The 27,892-nt window shown below is 36.3% G+C and overlaps 2 protein-coding genes across 4 annotated transcripts; one reads left to right on the forward strand and one right to left on the reverse strand.

The window, feature by feature from the left end:
* Positions 1-5,671: 5,671 nt before the first annotated feature.
* Positions 5,672-12,693, forward strand: LOC130813974 (UDP-glucuronic acid decarboxylase 2-like). The gene is made up of 7 exons (XM_057679932.1): positions 5,672-6,401; positions 6,646-6,793; positions 10,057-10,136; positions 10,258-10,341; positions 10,435-10,509; positions 11,677-11,769; positions 12,174-12,693. The coding sequence occupies exons 1-7, from the start codon at positions 5,799-5,801 to the stop codon at positions 12,387-12,389; spliced, it is 1,299 nt and encodes a 432-aa protein (XP_057535915.1). The 5' UTR covers positions 5,672-5,798; the 3' UTR covers positions 12,390-12,693.
* A 3,351-nt stretch (positions 12,694-16,044) lies between these two features.
* LOC130813975 (uncharacterized) lies at positions 16,045-19,970 on the reverse strand. 3 transcript variants are annotated; one of them, XM_057679933.1, is made up of 6 exons: positions 19,821-19,970; positions 19,688-19,731; positions 18,142-18,166; positions 17,326-17,400; positions 16,814-16,918; positions 16,045-16,556 (listed from the first exon to the last, which is right to left on the reverse strand). In XM_057679933.1, the coding sequence occupies exons 2-6, from the start codon at positions 19,690-19,692 to the stop codon at positions 16,440-16,442; spliced, it is 327 nt and encodes a 108-aa protein (XP_057535916.1). In that variant the 5' UTR covers positions 19,693-19,731; positions 19,821-19,970; the 3' UTR covers positions 16,045-16,439. The 3 variants fall into 3 exon arrangements, with proteins under 3 accessions (XP_057535916.1, XP_057535918.1, XP_057535919.1); XM_057679935.1 differs by having other exon boundaries at positions 19,688-19,740; positions 19,821-19,960; XM_057679936.1 differs by having other exon boundaries at positions 19,688-19,740; positions 19,825-19,936.
* Positions 19,971-27,892: the final 7,922 nt, after the last annotated feature.

A 27,892-nucleotide genomic window follows, 5' to 3' on the forward strand; every position in this document is an offset into this window, starting at 1 on the left:
ATGAGTTTGTTGGTCATCCTGTGGATTGGACGCTCGTCAGAGGGCATGCCGGTCAGTTTAGGACTAGAGGGCATAGCACGGCTGACACTTCTGATCACGCAGGAGTCAGCCAGGTTGAGGATGCGGCTCCACGGGTGAGGAGGCTCTCATAGTTCGCGGACATGGACTGGTTGGTCACATCACCCCAGCCCGGGGGCCCTGTTGACACCAGTTTAATACCCAGCTACGGTGGGCACGTAGCGAAGGTTATATTTGAGGGATCGGAGCGCACGCCTCCGATTTTGGATTGTCGCCCTAGGTTATATTGGAGGCGATCATCAGACTGTAGGACAAGTCTGATGAGTTGTACAAGGTGTTACCTGCCACTCCTCTAGGTCGTCTGCCATACATAATGCACCAGCACATTGATAGTGCTCTTATTACGGCCTTTGTGGAGAAGTGGCAGCCTGATACCAACACCTTCCACATGCCATGGTGGGAAATGACCATAATGTTGCACGACGTGCAACGCATTTTAGGAGTTGGCATTGGCGGTTCACTTCCCCTTGAACTTGCTGATGGTGACTGGAAGCTTGGCCTGGTCGGTCTGTTTGGGGAGCCAATGTCGGAACTGTGTAAGAAAGGGTACTTCACCAGCGGGAGCATTAATGTTGGTGAAATGTTACAGCTATGCCACCGTTCTCAGTCTCTGGAGACTCAGACTGCTGCATATTACATGGCTATAGTGGGTTCCACGCTGCTGGTGGATAAGACTAGAGTCGGGATGCGACCTCACCCTATACTTGTTGTGACTGTTGATCAGGATGAGATTGCTTGGGGTGCAGTGACGCTGGCTAACATGTATCGCCAATTGGGTATATGGCGACAAGGGCTGGGTGCAAGACTATTGCTAGTTGTGTGACACTGTTGCAGACATGGATTTACGAGTACTTCCCATCCTTCCGCCCCCATCCTCGTCAAGCTGATATGCCTAACAAGACTAGGGCGGAGATGTGGTCCCCGTAGAAGCCAATTCGTGAGCTGAGCAAACTGAGAGACTATAGGAATATACTGGACTCCATGACAGAGACACAGGTTTTGTACATGACCTCACACATCGTTATACTAATTATTTTAATTTTATATTATGTTGTTTATGTTAATTTTCTTTGTAAGCAGGTGGAATGGACTCCGTACATGACTTTTCCTAAGACTTTATTGAACGAGCACCCACGCACCGCCTATATCGTGGGTATCACCTGTTTTGATATCGTGGAGGTGTATTTGCCTGAGAGGATAGTCAGACAGCTTGGTTTTGTACAGGCTATTCCCCCCCTCTGTTGAGACCTACCCAAGCTTTGCGACCAGCACAGGGTTCCTATTCAGTGACATTCGCTTCTCCGTCTATGTACACGGAGATGTGGAGTAGGTTCCTCTGTTGTGCCCGCGTTGGTGATCAGGCACTGCGTCGAGCATATGTTCCATCAGAGGCTGTCCCTAAGTATATCGACTGGTTTAGTGTGTCTTCCCATACATTTCTCATCCCCGGTGAAAGACCTACTAGTGCGTTTGGTGCAGCGGATAACAAAGTTGAATACGTTAGTGTTTCTATTTATCTGTTTCATTTTTATGTGTCATTACCGAAATTGTTGTCTAATTTTTTGATAATACCATTATTTTGTTTGTACAGTTTGCAGCTGAATTTCCAACTCGACTCGCGCCATTGCTCAGGATGCCAATTGTTGTTAATATGACGCCCCGGAAAAGATAGACTGCTGATTTGTATTTGGATGAACTTAGAGATTTTTTTGCCGAATAGCAAGAGTTTAGAGGGCACAGCCCTTCATAGACATTTATGTTTGTATTGATGAAGAATTTGTTGATGTTGCGTTGTATTTCTACATGGCTGTAACTGGTTTTATTTTTACGCGTTGCATTTGATTCACTAACATATTTATTCACGAACTTAATTATGGAATGAATACTATAAATACAATTACTACAGTGAATACAATTAATAAAATGAAAACACTATGTACAATCAGTACAATAAATACAATCAACAAAATAACTACACAACATTGTACTATGGAGTATCTACATTGACTGCATCTTCGGCGGTGTTATTATGTTGTGGTCGTTGTACGCCGCAAAGTCTATTCCAAAGTGATATCCTATTGCGATACTGTCTCTGCTGATAGATACACGCGTGCATATTGATCTCTATGCGTTTGCATTTCCAAACTCATTGCACGTCGTAAAAGAGGCCATGCCTCCTCACCCCCTAACTCTGTGACGGTAATAGCTCTAAATCCACAGTTTCCGTCACCTATAACATCAATCCAATCAAACAGGTACGGCGAAAGAATATACGGGATGTGATTTGGTCACGAAAAAAGTGAAAAATCACGACCTGTTGAACCATCTGAAAAAATTACAGTATATTAATGTCATTCAATTGAACTAAAACATATATTATTATAGGAAAGGAAATACGGGCCAGTACCAGATAAGTTGAAACTGAAGTTAATTCCAACTGATGATTGGTTTGATCGGTTGCTAGATCTCCCGCGTGATGAAGATCTGGATCCGCGACCCCTTGAGGATGATCTACTATACTCGAACGCACTTTTGTTTCTCCTGAGGGTTCTGTTTGTCGTTGGTTTTAAACCTATGATTTGAATTACTGTGTTTTGTTGTTTTTGGATTGTTACTTCTCATTCAGTTTAATCTGACCTTCTGTTGTTTCCAACTTTTAGCTTGTCTATAGATCGGGACCAGTCGGGAATAATGGATTAGCGGAGGTGAATAGAGATTCGAAGGATGTAAAACTGAGCTGAGCACTTAGGAATTATAGATTTGTATTAGAAATTGTGGATAAATGTAAATTTGATTTGGCTGTGTTGGTTATTTCGGACTTGTAGAGAATTGTATGATCATCCTTTGCTTTAGTTAGATGTTTGTTTTGAAATATAGCTGAGTTAGTTACGTTAAAGAGTTGGTATTCCCTTTACTCAAGTTTTAGAAGTGTGATATCAATTTTCTTGGGATATAAACCCCGTGATGACCCTGTTTACTCAGTCAACGGTAAGTCGGCTTGTTACAGTAACACGCGCAGGGTAATCCGTGGGTTCTTTGAAGTACACAACCGCATTTGTCAGAAACATAATCCCCTAAGTTTAACATCCGGTTGTGCTCCATCATCAATTTTTCCAAGGCAAATATGGAAACATGACGATACAGCGGTCTCAAAAAATTAAGTCACGACGTCTTTGAAATCGAATTCATAGATTCCTGCAAAGCTTGTCTTATCCTCGATTGCTGATTCATTATCTGTGCGTGTGCTCTTTTAAAAAGGGTATCAAATGAGCTATTACTGCTACCCAGGTAGTACTTGAAGGACAAGTGTTGGCTTTCAACTCTACTAGTAGTCTGGTTACCCAAGTGCAAACAGTCATTCGTTCACGCACGCATAAATTTCTCTTTGTGAGGAATCCATGTTCCAGCCAAATATCGCACGACGACCCTCCTATTCCTAGTCGACCAAGTAGACACAATCCCTTCCCACCTGTTTTCAAATTCAGGGATCGTCAGACTGTTAATCAAGGGGTTCCATTTTGTTGTCTGAATTTCTGCCCCTGTTGATTTCTCTTGCCGCCGCACAATTTGTCGACCATGTTCTCCACGTCATTGCCAATATGCCATACGCTATAATAAATGTCGTAAATCTGCATTAAACAGAAATTTAAAATTAATTGAGATATATATATATATATATATATATATATATATATATATATATATATATATATATATATATATATATAATATAGATCGACAATAATTAATCATTAAAACATGTTTACCTGGAAAGACAACACAAATAGCTGCAGACAAACCCTCTTCTCGATCCGTTACGATTACGTTAGGTGTCTGAACTCTGCCGTAAACATCCCTCAACCTCTCCAACACCCAAGAATAAGACACAGCCGCCTCATCTCGCATCAAACAGAATGCAACCAAGAAGTTTGTGATTGGTTGGCGTCATTCCAATTATTTCGCAAAGGGGCCACTTTTGCTTATTAGTTTTGTACGTTGTGTCTATCAACACAATATGGGGCCACGAACGTATCATCTACATAGATGTAGGATTTTCAATCAATAATCTACTCAACTGCCCCTCACTATCCAAGTCTGTCCAAACTACATAATTATGTTCTGTGGCCATATAAAGACAGTGTTGAATAGGAGTCCTATCATCCATCTCTTCTCTCCTTATTGATTGTCTTACATTATAAATTTGATTCATACTAGCCAAAAAACCAGGAAAATTCCTTCTAATTGAAGTCATTATTAATACTGGTTGCATGCCAGTTGCACTAAGATCTTGTATGTGCTGCCTAATATCTGCAGTCATCCTATTTACTCTTATTTAACCATCTCTGCACACCAAGAACGGGTGGTTATGTGTTCATTTTTCACCAGGAAACACTCTTACCGTCCAAGGTCTTTTTCCTGGTTTACGACTACTTCCTAAAATCATAAATTACACCCACAAGCCCTACTTTTAGAACCAGGTCGGGCAACATTGTCTAAGTCATGCAAATCACTCTTTATATTACCATAGCGGTGAAATCTGAAATACAGACTCACTCTAGAACGTCCTTCCTTTTGTTTATATGAAACACGTGTAAATTGAAAACCAATTCTTAGTGCTATCTCATCAACCCAAGCATGTAAATCATCTACAGAATCAAATTCCCTATCGATAACAAATCTATCAGATTAATCTACATTATCCCCTAAGTTTTCAAAGTCCTGCAAATATAAACTTATTCTTAATAATTAAAAGATCAAACTATTTAATATATTAACAATATCAATTAGTTTAATAATTCAAATTTCAATATATTAACAATATCAATACAAAAATATGAAATAAAAAATTTTACTAAATAAAATACATATATAAAATAAAATAAATTAAAATAACATAAATAAATAATTTAAGTAAACACAAAAATACATATAAATATATATTAAAATAAAATAATTTACTATAATATTTAATAAATAATAATAACTTAAAAAATAATTATAATAAATAAAAAGAATTAAATTTTCAAAAAGTGTGACTGGACCTAGGTCGAGTCGCACTTTTTGTGCAACTCTCCCTAGGTTTGGTCGCACATTTTGTGTAACTGGAGGGGGTTCTGGAAATTTTTTTTTTTGAAAAATTTCGAATCGATTAATTACTTACGGAATCGTTATCATGCTCGTTTTGGTTCGCCATTGTTATTCGATGTACAATTTTAACTTGTTTAAGTTAACATAGTGTTTTTAGAGAGATTTACAATTTTTGAGTTCGAAAATTATACAGGGACAATCTTAAAAATTCATTACATATAAAGTGGCGATAAAATAAAAAAAGTGACGATATTTAGTAATACCCATTTTTTTTTATTTCATTACGGTCATAATCCAAGTTCCACTCTAGGCACTTTGATGCAACTAGAATGCTAATCAATGTAGAGTGGATTAGTGGATCGTTAACCTATGACAGAGCATTATTTAAAAAAAAAAAATCAATTTAAAGTAAACAGAAATTAAGAGGGGTATATTCGTAATAAACTATCAATTTTAAGGCGTATTTAACCAATAGGCTTGGTGTACCACGTTTCAGACACTTACAAATTCCTCATTTCCTTCTTCCTCTTCATTTCTCACACCTTTCTCTCCTTTCTATTTCTCTCTTAACTCGGTATCGATTCCATCTTAACTCACCACCGATTAAACTCAGTTTCCAGCCGATTTACACCATGGCTTCGGAGCTTATCTTTAGAGGCCACGAAACCCAGCTGAAATCCGATGAGTATTATCCCAAACCACCGAAACCATGGCTCACCGTAACTCGTCCGTTTCACTACCTCTTACGCGAACAACGACTCCTTTTTCTCATTCTCGGCATTGGAATCGCCGCATTGATTTTCTCTGTGTTTCCTTCTTCATCATCTCCATCGTCACCAATCAATTACAACATGCACGAGTCAATCGGAGGAGAATCGTTTCTAACGGCTGAGTCGACTCGGTTGATGCCACACCGAGTTATGGACGGGTTTAGATCTGGGAAAGTACCTCTTGGGTTGAAGAGAAAAGGTTTGCGGATAGTTGTAACCGGCGGGGCTGGATTTGTAGGATCGCATCTTGTAGACCGTCTGATTGCAAGAGGTGATAGCGTGATTGTCGTGGATAATTTTTTCACCGGAAGGAAGGAAAATGTTATGCATCATTTCAGTAACCCTAGATTTGAATTGATTCGACACGACGTCGTTGAACCTCTTCTATTGGAAGTTGATCAGATCTATCATTTGGCTTGCCCTGCTTCCCCTGTTCATTACAAGCACAACCCTGTCAAGACTATCATATCCTTTCATCTTTAAATTTGCTTTTGCTTAATTTCAATTTATTTTACAGATTTTTAACCAAAAAGTTTCAATTTATGCGCAATTTTTTGAGTGAGTTGCATGTGGACCAGATGTTAATCCCACAAACAATACCCGTGATAAAAATCAATTTTAACATGTTTGATTTTTGGATGAATTTCAATTGAATAGTTAATAGAGTTTTGAATGCAATTGTTCAGACTTAACTGGGAATTGAATTTACAAGACAAATGTGGTGGGAACGTTGAATATGTTAGGATTGGCAAAGAGAGTAGGTGCAAAGTTTCTTCTAACAAGCACAAGTGAAGTGTATGGTGATCCTTTGGAACATCCTCAGAAAGAGACTTATTGGGGCAATGTTAATCCCATTGGTATTAATTCTTTAATTCTTCTCTTTTAGGAGCATTTCTCTTTATTGCATTACATTACATGGTTTGTGCAAATTGTCATTTTATTTTTGTTGTTTCGATCATAAGAATACAAACTCTTAACAATTATTAAGTTGCGGGTTGCATCAATCATTATTAAAAAATGTTGTGAATTTGCATCAATTATTGTAAAAAAGTTATTTTTCCTACATTTTTGACACATTTTCTTCATGAAATGAAACCATACTTCTCTAATGGTGTAGAAATGTGTAATCTAAGCATCTCCTATTAACATACTCACCTTTTTTTGCCTTTTTTATGTGTAAATTCATATCATGATCTCACCAAACATGTGACTTGTGGCTAAGTCTAGACTCAATCTTATAATTTGTTATACTTTTTTTTTGTCTTGCTTAATTTGCATTATTTATTATTTGTTATTTTGGTTCGTCATACTTAATTTGTATTATTTTTATTTTTAGATTACAACCCACCAATTTTTATAATTCTCTTAAAATTTATTTCACACAATTCATCCTCTTCCATCATTTATTACCATTATCTATTTTTTTCATTAAAAAAAACTCCCGCTTCCTCTTTGCTTCAAGTTCAACACTTTTTTCATAAAAACTCCGGCTTTCTCTTGCTTTAATTCTAACCTAACAAATTCTTTGGTAACAAATTCTTAAATGAGAATTGGTTGGTTTACGTGCATTTAATGTGTTAAAACGATTAATTATAGTTATAAAGTGATTAATTAAAAAATAAGCTAATTATTTAAATATGTCTCATGATGAAACGAGTTGATTATAAATATAGTACGGTCCATTAATAGAATTTTGAAACGTAGGTTTTACCTTGGGAAGGAGTATATTTACGAATAGGAGTATTCAAAATGTTTAGGTTAGAAAAGACTATTAGAAGCTATAAATTTGGCTAGTCTGCGCGGGAAAGTAAGGGACAGTATCCACGTGTACCAATGGTGGGTATAAAACACAGTAGGGAGGAGAGTACTTTTTTATTTCTGGTTGTATCCCCACTTTTTTAGGTCGTAGGATTTGAGGGCTGTGAGCCACGTGGGGGCCTGTGGGGTATGCAGACTGGGTTTGGATCTGCTATAGTTGTGAATTGAGATCTAACCTTGAATTAAACCCCGAGATTTGCGGGACCACTGCTCAAGCAATTCTTTCCTAATTTGCTACAATACACCTTTGTACAAATATTATGAAAATGGTGGGATATTAAAATTTTGTGTATAACACTCTTAACTTTTTTTAAAAAATGTGTATAGGATTAAAATGCAGAGGAAATGAATGAAAATGTTTGGAGAAAAATAAATTAAGATGTGGGCACACTACCCACAGTGCGAATGTTACAAAGTAAAAGGGGAATGATCAAAATAGAAATTGTGGCATTCTCATGGATACAGTTCATATTTTTGTTCGTCCTAATAAATTTGTTACATTTCGATTTTATAGCATGAAACCCAAGCCCTCTTCTATAGTCTTCCGCCTTTTCTTGTCCACACATTTCTTGTTTGTTATCATGTTCCCCCTCTAATTCACCCATACCCTTAATAGTGTCAACAATGGCATTTGTAGCAAACTTAGAACTAAGGAGTATTTCCTGGTCTTACAATTACCTTATAATGGGGGCACATGCACCTGCGTTCCTGCAGTCACTCAATTGTTTGTTAAAGAAAAATTTTCTGTCATTTTCTCCATTGTCTTGCTTGGGATTTTTTCTTGACTTTCTCTAATTGGTACTAGTTTGTTTTTATTTTGGAATTGTGGATTCATGTCATGTCCTTCTTTATGGGCTTCTTAACAATGTAACATAATTTGCTAGCTAATTTGTAGAGATGTCAATTCAATCCGAATCCGACCCTAGTACGACTCGATCCGAGGAGAAGGTTATCCGACTCCAACTCCGACTTCACGATCCGAATCCGAGTTAGAGACGGACCGGAGTTGGACCTTATTAAAAATCTGACACTCCGACCCGACTCCGACCATGAAGGAAATCCGATTTTGAATTTGACTTTTAACCCAATGTTTTGTTTCCTTTAAAACTCTAGACGTGACTAATTCAAGCTCTCTCTCATACTAATTGTAAGTTCGATTTTGAAAAACTACTTAGTATTTTTATTTAGATCAATCAATCAAAATACGACAAATCAGATCAAGAGAAATAAAATACGCTAAATCAAAATGCAAGAAAATTTTGTTTAATTGTAGTATTAGTAATATTTCTCATGTTAAACTTGAATTCAACGTACATATTTTTTTGTTAAATTGTATTTGAAAAATATATTTTGTTAACTTCATATGCTTTAAATCATTAGTACAATATCACAACGATAAAGTTTAATAATCCGACTCCATATCCGACTCCGTTGGAGGTCCGAGAGTCCGAGTCGGGGCAAACTTGGAGTATGCATAATCCAATTCCGAGTGGAGGTGGACTAAAAAAAAAAGTTCAACTAAAATCCGGAGTAAAAGTTAGAGTATGTATAATCCGAGCCGAGTCCGACCCATTGCCATCCCTACTAATTTGCCTTTTGAATTCGTTAGGCTCAAATTTACCTAAGAATAGCCCAAAACTAACCATAGTTTGCTTTTTTTGATTTGCAAGGAGATTAGCGAATCGTGTAAAACTGCTTCTTAAAGAAAATGAAACTACTACTGCCGTACTACTCAGCTTAGGTTGTTGTATAGTTACTTTGAGCTTGGTAAAATGCCACTCCTTGGTGATCTCTTTACGAGATGGTCTAACATTAAATCATTGACTTTATCCCTCCGTCCCAATACATTTTGTTTCTGATAATGAATTCCTCGCAACATATAATTGTCGCTAGCAAATTCACATGGACAAAGAATATTGTTTTATTTTTAATTCGAGGGTGCCGTTAATTTTTTTATGAAATGAATGAGGGTGTCTTTAATTTCAAATTCATAGCCTCATAGGAGTGCCAAGTATTTTACTATTTTCCTATCACAGTAAATTAGTAGGAGACAGTCTTGTCCATGCATTGAATAAATTATTAAATGTAGTAGCATCAATCAGACTGCTGTATCATTCTTTGTTTCTTTCTGTGGGTACGGAGGGTATGGGATAGTGTTGATGTACTAAAGGGATCAGATATTTTTTGCATTGCAAGGAAGTTTCTGTTTTGCTGCTTTGTTATTATGACATTGTGTAGAAATAATGACAAGTGCTATTATCCAATAAAAAAAGAGAAATTATTGTTGGTGGACGTGTTTTAGGTGTTCGAAGTTGTTATGATGAAGGGAAGCGTACAGCTGAAACATTGACCATGGATTACCATCGAGGTGCTGGTGTTGAGGTTGGTACCAATCCAACTATTATAATATTTAACAGGATATACTAATTAATTAGTAGTCTACTATGTACATTTCACCTTGGAAACTGTTTTCTTTATTTAAGTTGCACGTCAATCTCTGCAGGTGAGAATTGCTAGGATTTTCAACACATACGGTCCTCGTATGTGCATTGATGATGGCCGTGTTGTTAGTAACTTTGTTGCTCAGGTAATTTGATATCCATGTGCCTCCCATCCAACGGATATACTAAAACATCATTGATAACTATATGTTAACTGGAACAACCGTGATGTGATTCAGGCTTTAAGGAAGGAACCCATGACTGTGTATGGTGACGGAAAGCAAACCAGGAGCTTCCAGTTTGTTTCTGACTTGGTAAGTTTTTCTCTTCTGTTCTCTACCATACCTTTCCGTCATTTCATAATCACTCATGGCCGTCGATTAGCAAGGGCAAAGCGGGCTATCACCGGGCTTTCGCCCAAGGCCCTAGATTTTGTAGGGCCTGAAAAATATTTTTTCATAAATAAGGTTGATATTAACTGGATTATAATTTAGCCATTTAGGTATAAATTTACATTTTTTGCAATATAATGAGTTATTAGGACTTTTATATTGATTAGTTAAATTATCATTTATCAACAATACGAAACAAAAAGAGGAATGATATTATTATTATGCCTTAAGTTTTTTAGGGACCTCACTAACGATTTTGATTCAATGCAATTGTTATTTATTTTTTATTGGGGTGGTTTGATAAGCTAAGCATCTTCCCTTTCCTTTCAAGGATCCGTTTCTGTAAACAATAAGCTATTATTTATTACATAGTGGGTTAACCCATCGAAAGTGGCCTTTATACTCGAAAAACAGTTTGTTGGTACAACTTTTCTCCTGTCGCTCTTTGTTGCGGTGAACTGGTGATGCCTGGTTATGCTGCATCAAAACGGAAGTTTATAAAAAAGATGGATTTCTTATGTTGCGGAAGCAAGCACGTTCTTCAATTTCAATGTTCATTAACTAATTGTAATATTATTTCTCTATGATACTCGGTCACGTATTCAAAATTAGTCAATGTATAGTTGAACTTGGAAGGGAGCCAACTCTATAATAATAAAGTCGAAAACTTTATGGAGATACGCCAACTAAACATTAGAAAAAAGAGTACGTTCCGGTGTCAATGTTATATTATTTTAGTCCAATTGTAGGTTTGAAGGAAAGCTTATCTGCCCTTTTTTCAGAAATCTTTTATGTGCACTGACAAATATGGTGATCTATGGCACTTGTATTTTATGCTGCACATTGTCCCCAGTCAATACAATCTTTGGGTTTATGTTTAAATTTAATGAGAACCTGTCCCCTTTTCAGACTTAAGTGCTCAAAACATATATTTACGGTGTGCAAAACGTAAAATCTCATGTTGAGTGAACAAGTGCCGTAAATTTTCACCTTCAATATGATATTTACTTGAGGACTGTATTTTTTATTTTCTGCGAGATGTGGAATAATGGAAGATTACATAAACGTCTGTCTTGTGTTGCGTTGCAGGTTGATGGGTTGATGCGCCTTATGGAGGGTGAACATGTGGGTCCTTTCAATTTGGGAAATCCCGGTGAATTTACCATGCTTGAACTTGCCAAGGTATTCTCTTTGATAAACCGTTAACTCTCGTTGTCGGTATTTGTTAAAGTATGATTTTGAGATGTTTCACCCTTTTTATACTTGGGCTCTTGTCTTCACTAATCGCCGGTCCACCATATACTATGATCAATGTACTATGGCCTATTAATACATTTCTACTGTCTCAAGATGTACCTACCATGTACTAGTACTCATTTATTAGACATCGTGTGGTGTGGTTCAAACTAACTGCAAGTCTGTAATAATTTATAGTTGTCCCTCCCCCAGTAAAATAATACTTTGTACATACTTATTATATTCTAATGATGTCGTAAACGAGTTTCCGCTGTTAACAATATGGTTTACTCAATAAATTGGCATATCGTTGATTGAAAATACTTTCTTTTTTGGGGTCGTTTTATCAGGTGGTACAGGAAACAATAGATCCAAATGCAAAGATTGAATTTAGACCAAACACAGAGGATGATCCTCACAAGAGGAAGCCCGACATCTCGAGGGCTAAAGAGTTGCTCGGATGGGAGCCTAAGATCCCACTCCGTAAAGGTCTACCTATGATGGTTTCTGATTTCAGGCAGCGTATTTTTGGAGACCAGAAAGGCGGAGGCACCACCGCATTTTGATAGCTTACATTTCTGGCATATAAAGAAAAGATTTCTGCTTCGTTTCGTTTTCTCCCTAACACCGCGTCTTTACTGTATACCGTGATCTCAAGGAAGAGGCTCAAGTAGTTGCAGATTTGGCCCGCCAAATTGGTTCTCTTTTCTCAGAGTATAGATATGTAGAGTTTATAATAGCCTTCAGCATTCAGCAATTTTATATATTATATAAATGTCCTAATTTTGTTTCGTTGCTGATATTATTCATGTAGACGTTGCATTAACATTACTATTCAGATATTCAGTATTTTCTCATTTTTGGTTAAGACACTCCCTCTATCCTTCGTTCTAAATCTGTTATATTTGTTATTTTTATCCATTTCAATAAATTTGCTTATATAAACCTACGAGCATTTCTCCTGTCCTCTCCTTAAAAAGGACATGGTTATGATTTGTCCGCTATTCTTTTCCTTTCAGATCCCAACTTATGGAGGATAATTGATCGTTTTTTTTTTTCTGACCACAAACTCCAAATGTTTCTTTCTACTAAGTGACTAATAAGGGCTTTGGTTGCCTACAAATAAGCTTTGCATATAAATAAACAATAATAATCGAATCACACCAATTTGAGAGATGGTAAAACCTAGTGAATAATTTAGATATATGATGGTTGAGTATAAGAGAATACAAATGAGAACTAAACAATATTCTCACTCACAAAAATACTCCAAGAATTTCAAGTAGAAGTGTTTAATTTCACTCAAGCCCTCCCTTTGTGACTGTTAATACTCTAGTACAATCACATGTCCTTCGATTAAGCACTATATGTTGAAATGGAGCAATTGTGCATTTATACCTCGAGGAATTAATGTGAGTTTAATTTCAATTTGCATGAACATAATATGTTGCTCGAATGAGCACATGATGCGCTCTTGCGAGCATAATAGATGAGACCGATACAAGCTTTTGGATTAAGTAGCTTGCCAAAGCTAAAGGGTAGTTTTTCGGAGCACCAAACATGATTTTTTTATCATTAATTTTCTTACATCTGCATTCATTACTCGCTCTTAAACCATTTTTCCATCTTAAACGTATTCGAGCATATGTTTTACCCGCTCCAGCATATCATAGTTGTTGCAACTACTTGTCCGAGCCAATGTCCTAACATATTGAGTCACTCTCGATATAATATCCATCTCAAACTAACACAAGTGTACCTAAAATAATAGAAGTTCGCATTGTAGAAAACTTACAGGGAAAATGAGTAATTCTCTTGCTAACAAGAGCATGGGCAAAGCTACATGCGGGGCTGGGGAGGCCCAACCCCTCTTGTTGAAAATGCGATCCCTTGTAAATTTGGTTTTGGCCCCCTTTACTAATATGATATATATAGTTTAAAGAGAATAAAAATATAACAAAAACTACTATAGCTTAATTGTTGGACTAAGACATTTGTAGTCTAAGGTTAAGGGATCAAACCCTAATTTAAACTATTATTTTTAAAGACTAAATATATGATTCAAGTTTATTTTAGTCTATATGATTTTAATATTCTTATAGCTTAACTAGTGTTTAATGGTTTGTGTGGGTCATTGTTGAATTCGGGTTAGGTGTTTTGGGTGGGATTGAAATCAAATTTTGTGTCCATATTGTTTTTACATGATTGTAAATCATTTTTAAATTCGAGTCAAATTAGATTCGATTACAATATCGTGTACACTTCGGGTCATCATGTCAATTTTGAACGCCTTATATAATAAATAATTTTCTAGTATATCGATAATTTAGCCCTCCTAATTTAAAATTCTGGCTTCACCTGAACAAGAGTAATAAAGACATAGTGCATACATAGATCCATTTTCATTTGTGATTGCTACAAAACTTTAGGTGATATAGATAACGAAGATGATATGGTTGTCTCGTTGTACCACCAGATATGATCGAAATTGTGAGATATTCTATGAATAAATTTAAAATGTGGTTTTATACATCTTTACATCGCCCAATATATTCACTTTGGTGAATTTGAAAAACTCTTACGAATCAATCTGATCATCTAAAATACAAAATGGGATCTTGTTTATGCATTGTGATGGGCAGATGGCAAACATTTACAGGTGCAAGTTCGTAACGTTTTCAAGACGAAACTTTATTGTTTCCCAACCTTGAAAGTTCAATTTCCCTGACAAATCTGTGATTGCAGCCTGCAGGAAGTCATTGATGCTTTGTTGTAGCTACGCAACACCAACATTTTCTTACAAGAAAGCCGGTAGTTAGTCATTTAGACTAAAGCTTTTAAGGTCCACAAAATAGTTTATTATATTGAAGTATTTATTGGGTAATTAAGGCCATCTTTTCAAAGACGCCCAAATTAATTGAAGCATCCAAACAATGACTTAGGAGTAGTATTTACGGTTCTGCATCAAATTCTTATGAGTAATACTCCCTTTGTACTTGAGTGTTTGCAATATTTAAGTCAATTTATATGAGAGTTTTTTTTTTGAGAATATGGGACAAACTTTATGAAATTGGAGAAAGTTTTATATGGACTTAATTTATACTATCTTAGTATAAATTAATTTTAAAAAATATTAAAAAAAATTAAGTAAGTATAATAATTGGGTTTTGTAAATAACTTGTTTTTCTAAAAATTATTTTCTTGAGTTGCCGTTTTAAAGTTTAAAATGAGCATTTTAGACCTTTGAATAGATATTTTAAAATTTGAAATTGACAATTTTAAACTTTTAGACCAAAAATTTCAAGTCTTGGAATAGTCATGGAGTAATAATTTCAACCATTGATAAAGAAAAAATAAGGCTTAAAGTAGGGATTTTAAACCCTAAAGTAGTGATTTGTAAGCCTTGAAATGAATATTTTAATAATTGAAGTAGATAAGTAAAAAATAAAGTTATATTTTTGAAAACAAATAGTACTTGAGTAAGTGTTTTAAGAGTTAAATTGGCATTAAAAGTCTTGAAATAGGTGTTAAGAAGGTTAGAATAAGTACTTTAAAAATAAAGTCAATTCATTAAAGAAGATAGATTAAGACTTATAATTCGCTTGGATTGAGTGTAAAGATTTTAAGGGTAAATAAAATTCAAAGTAGAAAAATAAAATTAGTTAGATATATGATTAAAGAAATTTGATTTTTAGGTAGGTAGAAGAATACATAATATAGCAATTAGTTCCCTCATTTTATTTTACTCTATGGGAGGGTAGAGGAAATCTTTTAATCCAAATAAGGGCAATTATCCTTCTTTTTTATTAAGTTTTTTTGTTTACTCTTATTTAATTATTTCATTGCATCTCTAATTACCTTTGATCTATTAATTTAACTTTTTTTACCCCGTTATTTATTTAGTTTCAATACAACTAAGTCCTTAATTTTTAAGTTTTAAAGGTAAAAATTGCCATTTTAAGACTTGAATTTAGTGGGTATTAAAAAAATTACAAAATTTTGAGCGGTTCATATAAGCCACACAGGTGCGGCAGCACCAGAATTTGTATTACTCCTACCATTAAAACATGTCTTATTTTTTACTTCTCACTTGAGAGTTCACAACTTCTTTACTGTTAATTAACTTTAAAAGACACCATTTAAAATAGACATATTGCTAGAATTATAATTTACACTGGATCTAATATCAGCATCCAAATCCAGATTCGAGTACAACAAAACTCTAAAGAACATATCCAAACTATTTAAACGAATCTTGATCCATGAATTCAAATACTTGTCCAAGGTCCATTATCCAAACTCTAAAGAAAAGTATGATGAATCTTCTGCGTATCCAAGATAAACAAGCATAAGAAAAATTCACCAAACTTCCAAAAGATCGCAAGTCAACCGTTACTAGAATGCACTATGGCAGAGATATTGAACAGCTAATAGGCATTAGGCAGTGAGCAATCACCAGAATTAAGCTACAGCTATTGAGACTTGAGTACATATATGTCCAACATAAGTTCCACTAAGGCAACACCAATCTCAGATTCGCAATACAAGTGACTAGTAAAAACCGCCAGAGACATCGCTAAAGACAAATTGCCAGAAAAAAATCAGGTGTACGCATCTTATTTTGGATTCCTTAGGACAATAATTACAGAGTCTCCGCGGAGGAACATTTTGCTGATGAATCTGTCCTTATTCACTGGCTGAGCCTTCTTCTTCCCCTTACCAGTCTTTGATACCTGCAACACATCAAGAATGAATTAGCGCCAATATAATGGCTTTAGGAATTCAAATAGGACTAAACCTTTTGCTTCCTCTAGTATTTAAGTCTCTAACACAATATGATAGTCACTGACAATTCTTTTTTCCTTTCAAAGATATTTCAGAAGAAAAATTGATCTGATTTATGGGCCAAGAAAACTACGAGTTATCTTTTAAATTCTCAAGAGTTCGTACAAAGTTCGGGAGAAAAAAGGCATTCACAGCTGAGACAAACCTCAGTCCACATCTCCCTGACATTTTCAAGCACCATATTGCAGTGACGATCAAAGGCTCTCACACGTCCTAGCAGCTTCCGGTTGTTCCGGCAATTGATAAGTACCTGAAGAGGCAAGTCAGAAATTTTGAGAGCAAAATATAGAGTATTTAAAAAGAGAATAAAAAGACAATGTGAGCATGCTCCGCTGCTAGGAACAGTGAAAGGTGAAGCAAAATAACAAACGATAGTTTTGTAAGGATATAGTATTATCGATGTAAAACTACTAATGCTGTATGAATAGGATTATATGGACGGAAGAACTCCTTCACATTTTGTACAAAACAAATCTTTCTAACATTGGAAAGATTTAAAAGGAAAACACAACAATCTCCCCTCCCCTCCCCTTCTCATCCCTTCCCCTTCCTTTCATTCCTAAAATATTATCCAAATTCCAAAAACACTCCCAACTCCAAGTATTCCATAAACGAAATATAATTTGGAAAGAAAAGAATATAGCCGTTATCTTGTACCTGTGTATTATTTTTGACACTCATCATAAGTACCGAGAGAGGGCCGGTATTGAACTCCTCTTCTTCATTCTTACTCTGCAAAAAGTAGTTTCCATAATGATATTTTATATTCAGCAAGAAATGGTATTATTCAACACATGAACAGTCAAAACTTGACAGAGACACCATAATCGAGTAAGGTATATTCCTCTAATTTCTAGCAAAGAACAGTTATAAATTGTCCATTAATCAACACAGTTCATGCACTGTAGAACCCATTTCAGTATGTACTCCAAAAACTGCAGGTGTATCAAACGGATTCTTAATAAGATTACAAAAGATATGTAAAAGGTGAATCAACTCGGCAACAAAGATTCTAATTTTGATAATAGTCCAAGTTCCTCAAAGATGGAACTTGAACAACCAATAACTCAACAAAATGCATGTTACCGTTCACTTAACAATGCCTAAAGCCTCGACCCTAGAAATATGAGGTAAGCTACATGAACAAAAACAAATCAACATGGGAAATCTTCGCATGAAATTTATAAAAAATCATTAAGAGATTAGAGATCTAGATGCAGTTACACTGTTACATGCCAACAAGATGGATTATACATTGTCACAAATGCATTTCCAAGCATCTGAATGAACTGTAGCTATAAGCCTACACCAAAATGACTAAAACTGCCTTTGTAATTCACGAAGAGTGTCAACAGAAAATAACTCTTTTAGTTAGTCATACTAGATAGTGTCAAAACTAAATTGGAATGTAAAAACAGACAGGGAAAGGAACATAGTAAAAATGCAATAGATAAAGAAAGTAATAATACTTACTGGGACATCTTCTTCCATTGGTCGACTGAAAATGGGAAAAACAAAAAAAAGGAATGAATAATTACTAAAACAAGATCCTTGAGATTTGAGAAGGCGTTGTGCTAACTTAAAGGAAAGGATAACAAAATAAGCGAAGACTGCACCCATCAGTAGAGAAACAAGTGTGAAGCATAGTACAGAAAGTGAAGCCAAAGCGTAACAGAAGAATGATTTTAAAGCACCCTCATTCATGATACATATTCATATTAACTCTAGTTTAGTTATATATCATACATGACCATAACTTATTCAGAAACAGTATCATAAGTTCTCTGTTATTGTAACAATATTCAAGTGCCCTGCACACAAATAGCAGTAGCACTACTACTCCACACTAACTTTGGTTGATTCAAGTACCAACAGCTAATGAAGAGGTCATCAACATTTATCACAAATATTTGAAGTAATCCGTGAAGAAAAGGAACAAGTTACTCAACCTAGCGTATTGAATAGGTTTACTGAATAGGTTTAAGATCATCTTACTCCAGCAAAAACCAAAACAGGATTCCTCTTAACAAAAAACTGCTCCTAAAGCCACATATATTGAAGCTTCAATAAATTGGCAAAATAGCAATATAGCGTGTTAAGTATAGCACACAACAAGGGAAGACCTCAAGCTTACAACAAGGGACAAGAGTGTGAAGCATCCCATATCAGTGGAGCAGCCACATCAGTGGCCAGACCAGCAGCTTCCAAACCTCTAAGCAGCAATCTATGAGCCTACAGAAGAAGCCTACATATAGCCTTATATCAGCATGTGCCTCATTGGTCCTGCACGTGCTGTAGTTTAGTTTATAGGTTCTTGATTAGCTCTATGTATAGGATATAAGTCTGTTAGTTAGGTGGTTATAACAGAATTCTGTTATATCTTGTAACTACCTATTGTCCTTGTATTTTACCTATATATATATGTGTGTGTTCTATCCCTCTATGTACATTGAATCATTCTTATCAATAGTAAGAGAGCAAAGACTCCCTTTTCTTTCTTTTTTTGTTTCTGTTTCATGTCTCTTGTCCAAAAGTTAACATAGCAATCCAAGGATTTTATAAATTTTATACAGTAACCGAATGCAAATGTCTACACAAGTAGCCCTTTCACATTTGTCACTAATCACACCTACTTATTATCAATATTTATTACCAGCTATGAAGGGGCTGATAGGGTAATAGCAGGAAGCAATAACGCAACTGATGGTACTAAATATTAGGTCTATCATCATCCATCATACTGAAAATGTCCAACAAATCGCCCTAGTTCTTCATTTCCTTTTTCGACAAGAATAACACCTTCAAATTCGACCTTCGATTTCAAATCACCAAACCTGACCATTCAAAAACCCTAAATATGCTAAAACTCCACTAAATTCAGACTAAACTAGTAATTAATTAACTCAACAAAATTAGCAACCAGGAGAAATTAATTCAAGCTAAAATACAGTAATTCAAGCTCAATATTAATATAAAAAAAAAAAAAAAAGCCAAGTCGCTAGAACAAGAGTTAAAATACCTCATATTAACTGGATCTAAAAACGACGATCAGAAACCTGCAAACTACAGAAACTAAAAAGAAATTAGGAGTGATAAAGCAGTAATGGAATGGATAAGAGATGAAATTGGTAAAAAAAAGAAGGAATCCGAACCTACAGAAAGCCGAAAGGGTTTTCAAGCTGCGAGGGTTTTTGGAGGGTAGAAGAAGGCTCCAAAAATTTGATTTAGGAAAGGGAAAGGATTGGGGAGACTGACTGTAGAGATGCGATTTTCAAAGGCGTTTAAGGATGGAACCTGTTGTGTTATTACGGGCCGACGGGCCGTCAAGCCTCCTCTACAAGTTGTACACAAAGCCCAATTTAAAGGGGTTTATAATTGGCAATTTGGAAAAAATAAGATTATTTAATAACTATATTTAAAAAACAAGCTTCGTTCAAATTTTATTCTCAAAATAAGCGTCTTTAGCTCCAAAGCTGGACTTGGTGTAAAATCGCTCTTTTTAACAGCGAATTAAAAGAAATGATGAAAATTTTAGTCAAGGGTCAAGTCGCTGTTACTAACAGCGACTTAATGGTTGACTGGTCAACTATAAAGTCGCTGCTAGTAACAGCGACTTGACCCTTGACCTAGTTTGACTTTTATTGACCTTTCTGTATGATTTAACTAGCCGTTATAAAATTGAAAAATAGTCGTAATGAAGTTGAAAATAGCCATTGTTATTATGTTCTATAAATAACTCTATCATCTCCCTACTTCATTGTATCCAAACTCCATCATTCTTGTTCTAGTTAATCGATTTTGAAGGTAACATAAAGTATTATGTTAGTATTATTCTCAATTTATAAATGTTAATATTATTTTTGAATGTTTACTTATGTTACTATATCATATGTGTTCCGTAGATGTCCTAGGAGCATTCTATTGAAGAGCATTGTGATTGTGGTTATGAAGTTGAGATTAATACAGATTGGAGCGACGTCGATCCTGGTCGTGATTTTGTTACTTGTCCTTTCTACTTGGATGAAGGATTCGGATGCACGTACTTTAGGTGGGTTGCTCCGAAGGGTACCAAATCGCTTGAAAAAGAAAAATAAGAGCTTAAAGATGAGGTATTTAATCTCAAGAGACAAATAGATGATATGGAACATATGAAAGAAGAGATTGAAAGGATTATGAGAAAGTTGAAGAAGCAATTTTAGTTAGAGGCGGTGGTTTAACTTAACGAATGAACTATGTAATTTGATATGGATTCGTTGAACATGAATGAAATTGTGTTGAATTTTTGAGAGCATTTCCCCTATTTGAATATGATTGTCTGTTTGATTTTGATCAAATTCATACTTAATTCTTGGCGGAATGATTCATCGCCGAAAACTCTGAGTAATTAACATCATTTTATTCATAATAAACATGTGATAATGCGATAAAAATATATACATCTACATATATATTACAAATTATACACAAAGGTCCAAATGTTACAAATATTCAATATGTACAAATGTTCAATATATACAAAATGTTACTAATGTTCAATATATATAAACAGTATACTAATGCTAATCCTCCTCCTATACCCTGTCTAACTGTGACGGTTTACGACGCCTCCTAAGGGAGGTGATTGATACTGGGATGATCCAGCACCCTGTGAGGACCCGGCACCATAGTCGAGGCACGTTAAGTCTACCTCCTCAAGATGAACATCGGCATGATGAGGAGATGACCCCTGCTCGTCTATAGTGGTGTTAAGCATAGCGACTTCTGGAATGAAGTGCTGAAACTGTGTCCCTAGGAGTATGCCTTGGGCAATCTCCCGTACAGGCTTCTCTTGGGTGGAGTTGATGACAGCTGCAATGCCCTGTGCCTGCATTAAACCTAAAGTATTAATGAAATGTATAACATGTAAGTTCTATGAATAATAATCAACGTTGAAGAATACTTACAAACTGTGTCATCGTCGGTGCTGCGAGAGCGTACTGGGCGGCCACGATGATACCTCGTGGTGTCATCCATCGACGAGTGATGAAGAGGAACCACGGCATGTAATCCGCCAAAGTAGGTGCGCCTACAGCCTCGATCGGCGCACCTTGGGCTAGCAGCTCTAGCCTGTGATCCCAACGAGCTACATGGCGTCAATTAATCTCCAACCAATTCTTGGGGGAGGTCGAACTCCTAATACCCTATGCACTTTATCTTGCCAACTTTCGAGTTGGCGTCCAACGGTGCAGACGGAATGTCCCTCGATGGGAAGTCGTGTAAGCATAGCTACGTCAAGTAAAGTGACAGTAGCCTCACCTAGAGGTAGGTGGAAGGTATGTGTCTCTTGGCGTGTAACATCTCGGAATAACTCGGGTCATACGAAAAGGAGAAGTTCATCTTTTAAAAAACGGAACAAACTGTAATCCGAGTCAAACCGGGATGTTAGAAACAGTTTAAAACAGTTTTGAAGTTAAGGAAACGTGCGGATCGAGTTCTATTAGCGTTATTTAAAACTATTAGATAATAAGAAATACTTAGCAGCGGATAAGAAACGAAAAGTCAAATCTACTTATTACAACTTGAGAGCGAAAGTCGCCTCATAAAAACCAAATGCTCTTTAACTAAACTTTGAAGTTCTTTTTAAGACTTCTTTACTTTAATAATTTATTTCTTCAAGGGACAATTCTCACTCCCCAGACCTGCAACTTAACTTACTGCTAGTCATTGCCCAGATAGGACACAACATCATCGCAGGGTCGTTAAGACCAAAAGCACACGTCAGCGAAAGTCGCATACCAATAAATAATAACATCGAGAAAGTTTAATTTGATTAATTAACAATTCACAGAACCGTACGCTTGATCATACTTATTAAGAATATTTATTTTTCTTGTAAAAGTTAGTCAGCTATATTGCTGTACTATCCGGCCATACTGCCAGTACTATCCAGCCATACTGCCGGTACTTTCCAGCCATACTGCCGGTACACACCAAACTCCATAAGTGAGACAATACATTAGGGGGAGCTAACCCCTAAGCAAGCCTCTACCATAGACACTCGCCATACTTCGGTGCCTATGGTTAAGTATGCATACCCCCGCGGTGGCTCATAAAGCCCTCATATGCCGCGAGTAATTCTTTTCCACCAATTGACGACATACTACGTCCACTTTTTAAGTTAGTGAGGTCATACTACCTCTACTTTCAAAACAATATATAAAGATTGACGTCATACTACGTCCACTTTTGAGTTAGTGAGGACATACTACCTCTACTTAAGTTATTGAGGACATACTACCTCTACTTATCATAACAATGTATAGAATTATTGATTCGAACGATAGCATTATTCGTTCTATATACCCATGCCTTACTTTTGGGTATCATTAATACATGATACATCGATCTATTGCGAACCACGCTGCGTGTACATACCTTAAACGAAATAACCAACTCGCAAGCGTCTCAATCAATTCCCGGTCACGAACCGACTTCCTACAAAGTTCAATCGTATTCGGGAAATAAGCACACATACACATTTTCCTCAATCACACATAACACACATATTCAATTACGTCCATACCTAGAATGCTACACACAATATGAACATCCATCACATACTACAACATGGTATAAACACAAAACTGGACAGCTTATACATTCTGTCCAGAAACTCATCTTAATACTGTCAAACTGAAAATCCGACTTCACCGTTGCGTCCGGAAGGCGTCAAAACCCCCGGGTACCAAATTTCATAATTTATAACATAGTATAAGTATTTTTAACTTAATTTCAAAGCCAAAAATGCTCCAAAAACACAAATTTTCCACTATTTCAAAACCTACGGGATTCCATTTTTTTATCACCAAAATATAAAATTTCAATGCTTTATTCTTTAATAAATCTAAACAATAAAATTTACATAATTTCCATGATCACATACAAAAATAAATTTTAATTAATTATCTATATTTTTCTTAAAAATAATTCTTTTTACTCCAATGTTCAAACACAAACACATCACATATATATACATGCAAATTTTTCTTCTATCAACCTTATACTTCTCTTTTATTAATCAATAAAAATAAATTTCCATCACCACATACACACATTTTTTTTTCATGAACAACCATTTTTTTTTTTAAATGTATATATATATATTTATATATATATATATATATATTTCAATCATTCATCAAACAATTCTACACACACATGTGCACAAATCTAAAACCCTAAAACCATACATTAAATTTAAATAGAAAAAACATCATACATCTAAAACCCTAAAACCATATATTAAATTTAAATAGAAAAACATCATACATCTAAACATAAATTTTTAATTCATGAACAAAATCATAACTATAAAATCACACATATAAAAACATAGAAATTTAAATTAAAACCTAAAAATAAAACTAGGTTAAGAATTACTTACAATTGCTCAAGAACACACCAAAATTTGATGAACCAATTTGATGATATTAGGCGTGAGGATTAGAGAAACTTTGAGAGTATTTTTTTTTTTTTCTTACTTGCAATTGAATTTGAAAATGAAAAGGAGTAAGGAAAGGAATAAGGAAAGGAAAGGAATTGATTAAGGATTTATGAGATTTTATTATAATAATTTCCTTAACCTTCCATTTACTCAAATGGAAGTTACAAATCCTCCCAAATATTCCCATATGGCCGGCCAACCTTTGCCATTTCCCTTTTTTTTTATTTATTTATTTATTTTTTTTTTTTTGAAATTAAAGATAGATTAGGAAAAGATTTGGACATAAAATGATTTTAATTGCCTTAAAAGTTGGATTCTCATGATTTAACCTACTAACAAAATAAATAATAAATGAAATATTTTTTTTTTTTCTAAAAAGAATAATAATAATAAAAATAATAATATTACTAGCAAATTATTTAATATATCGGGGAAAATTTCGGGGTGTTACAGACTACCCCCCTTAAAAAGGTTTTGACCCCAAAACCTCAACGTACAAACACAAAACACGCACCCATCAAACACAAAACACACACAACCACACATAAAAAAAAACACACAACCACACGATAAAACAAGCACACAACAAAAGAAATAGATCAAAGTAACTCAAAGCGCGCAAAATCCTACCGCTTCCTACCCCCTTAAAAAAGTTACGTCCCCGTAACTTACTAACCTGAGGAAAAAGATGCGGATACTTCTCTCGCATTGACGCTTCTGTTTCCCAAGTTGCCTCTTGTGACCGATGATTGGACCATAAAACCTTAACCATTGCAATATCTTTTCTCCGAGTACTGCGAACCTTTCTATCTAAAATATGGACAGGTTGCTCTTCATAGGTGAGGCTTTCATCAAGTTCTAACGGTTCCGGGTCTAAGACATGCGAAGAAGCCGCAACATAACGTTTTAACTGGGAGATATGAAAAACGTCATGAACCTTACCCAACGCATTAGGTAACGCTAACCGGTAAGCTAACTTCCCAATCCGCTCCACAATATCATAGGGGCCAATGAAACGCGGGCTCAGTTTCCCACGAGCACCAAAACGAACCACACCTCTCATCGGAGATACCCGGAGTAAAACTTTGTCGCCCACTTCGTACTCATCAGGCCGACGTCGGAGATCGGCGTATGATTTTTGTCTATCCTGGGCTGCCTTCATTTTCTCGCGAATCAACTTTACTTTCTCTGTCATTTGCACCAGCATGTCAGGTCCTAAGGTGACGGATTCAGTAAAATCATCCCAACATACAGGACTACGGCACTTACGACCATATAGTGCTTCAAACGGAGCCATTTGAATCGTTGCCTGATAACTGTTATTATAAGAGAATTCTACTAAATCCAAATGTTCATCCCATGAACCTTGCCATTCCATGGCTATTGCTCTCAACATGTCTTCTAGTATCTGATTGACACGTTCAGTCTGACCATCCGTCATAGGGTGAAAAGACGTGCTATGAAGAAGAGTGGTCCCCAAAGCCTGCTGTAATGACTTCCAAAAATGTGACAAGTATCGAGTATCACGATCGGAGACAATAGTACGAGGTATTCCGTGATATCGAACAACGTATCGAATATAGGCACGAGCAAGTTGTTCCATATCCCACTTACAGTTCATCGGAATAAACCTTGCAGACTTAGTAAGCCTATCCACGATAACCCAAAGAGTGTCATTACCAGTCTTAGTTCGTGGCAACCCTAACACGAAATCCATAGATATGTCATCCCATTTCCAGACCGGAACTTCTAGGGGCTGCAGTAACCCAGCTGGTCTTCGATGTTCACTCTTAACCTTTTGACACGTTAAACACTTGGAAACAAATTCAGCAATATTCTTTTTCATACCAGACCACCAAAACATGCATTTTAAATCTTGGTACATCTTATCCCCACCAGGATGAACCGAGTATCTAGAATAATGAGCTTCGTTCAACAATTTTTCCTTCAAGGAGTCACACCCATCCGGCACACACCATCGTCCTTTAAAACGAAGACTACCGTCCTCATGAATTGTAAAACCTTCAGCTTTCCCTTCACTGATCTGCTCACGAAGTTTAATGAACTTTGGGTCTTCCAGTTGCTTAGCCATAATCTCTTCGAAAAAGGTAGGTTGAATAGACAAGGCACTCAACTTGGCTTCCAATTCCCCTTCTTGGATTATCTCCAAGTTCATTCTCCCAAACTCCTTACTCAACTCTTCAGAGGTTATTAACGCTGAAACGGAATGCCTCGATTTTCTACTCAAAGCATCGGCGACTACATTCGCACGACCTTCGTGATATGAAATCTCCAAATCATAATCGCTGATAAGTTCTAACCAACGTCGTTGGCGCAAATTCAACTCGGATTGAGTGAATAAAAATTGCAAGCTTTTATGATCCGTAAAGACCTTGCATTTGACACCATAAAGATAATGTCGCCAGATTTTCAATGCAAAAACCACAGCCGCTAACTCCAAGTCATGTGTTGGATAATTCACCTCATGAGTCCTTAGTTGACGTGAAGCATACGCCACCACCTTTCTCTCTTGCATTAAAACACAACCTAATCCATGTTTGGAAGCGTCACTGTAGACGGAGTATTCCAAAGATGGGTCAGGTAAGGTCAACACAGGAGCTGTAGTTAACCTCTCCTTTAATAACTGAAATGCTTTCTCGCAATCCTCAGTCCATTCGAACTTCTTTTCCTTCTTCATCAAGGCTGTCAGTGGACGAGCGATGCGAGAAAAGTCTTTGACAAAACGACGATAGTATCCCGCTAATCCTAAGAAACTCCGGATATCCGTAACATTCCGAGGTGTAGACCAATCCCGGACAGCTGCTACTTTTGCTGGATCAACGGAAATTCCCTCCTTAGAAACAATGTGACCCAGAAAAGCCACTTGTTCTAACCAAAATTCACACTTCGAAAACTTAGCATACAACTGATTCTCTCGTAGAATCTGCAAGACCATCCTTAAATGCTCTCGATGTTCTTCTTGACTTTTGGAATATACCAAAATATCATCAATGAACACCACCACACACTTATCGAGGTATGCGTTAAAGACCCGATTCATCAACCCCATGAATGCTGCGGGTGCATTGGTCAACCCAAAAGGCATCACCGTAAATTCAAAGTGTCCGTATCTGGTTCTAAAAGCTGATTTACTAATATCCTCCTCCTTGATACGTAACTGATGGTACCCGGACCGCAGATCAATCTTGGAAAAGACTCCTGCCCCTTGCAACTGATCAAAAAGATCATCGATCTGTGGTAACGGGTACTTATTCTTAACAGTGACCTTATTAAGTTCTCTGTAATCAATACAGAGACGCATCGTTCCGTCCTTTTTCCTTACAAACAACACTGGGGCTCCCCAAGGCGACACACTAGGTCTTATATACCCCTTCTCTAACAACTCCTCCAATTGGATTTTCAATTCTTCCATCTCCCTTGGGGCCATTCGGTAAGGAGCTTTTGAAATTGGTCCTGTCCCAGGGATTAAATCAATCGAGAAATCCACGTCCCTTCTTGGCGGCATACCAGGGAGTTCTTCTGGGAAGACATCTCTAAAATCACAGACCACTGGAATGTTCTCAAGCTGCAACTCCCGCTCCCCTACTTGACTTATACTACACAGAAACCACGGTTGCCCTTGCTTGATCAATTTCTTGACCTTCAATGATGATACGATTTTTATCCTCGGTCCCTTAGGAAGACTCCTATATTTAACCTTCTCCCCCCTAGGTCCACTTA

This window comes from Amaranthus tricolor, chromosome 5 (genome assembly GCF_026212465.1).
Source record: "Amaranthus tricolor cultivar Red isolate AtriRed21 chromosome 5, ASM2621246v1, whole genome shotgun sequence".
NCBI classification, from domain to species: domain Eukaryota; kingdom Viridiplantae; phylum Streptophyta; class Magnoliopsida; order Caryophyllales; family Amaranthaceae; genus Amaranthus; species Amaranthus tricolor.

Excerpts from the sequence above, each read along its gene's own strand:
- LOC130813975 (XM_057679933.1), bottom strand. Across the intron at positions 16,919-17,325 it reads GTGTCAAAAATAATACACAG|GTACTTATCAATTGCCGGAA; the intron begins GTACAAGATAAC and ends TTGCCTCTTCAG. Across the intron at positions 16,557-16,813 it reads TCAGGGAGATGTGGACTGAG|GTATCAAAGACTGGTAAGGG; the intron begins GTTTGTCTCAGC and ends GATGTGTTGCAG.
- LOC130813974 (XM_057679932.1), top strand. The coding sequence starts at position 5,799 with ATGGCTTCGGAGCTTATCTTTAGAGGCCACGAAACCCAGCTGAAATCC. Across the intron at positions 10,510-11,676 it reads TCCAGTTTGTTTCTGACTTG|GTTGATGGGTTGATGCGCCT; the intron begins GTAAGTTTTTCT and ends GTTGCGTTGCAG. Across the intron at positions 11,770-12,173 it reads CCATGCTTGAACTTGCCAAG|GTGGTACAGGAAACAATAGA; the intron begins GTATTCTCTTTG and ends TCGTTTTATCAG.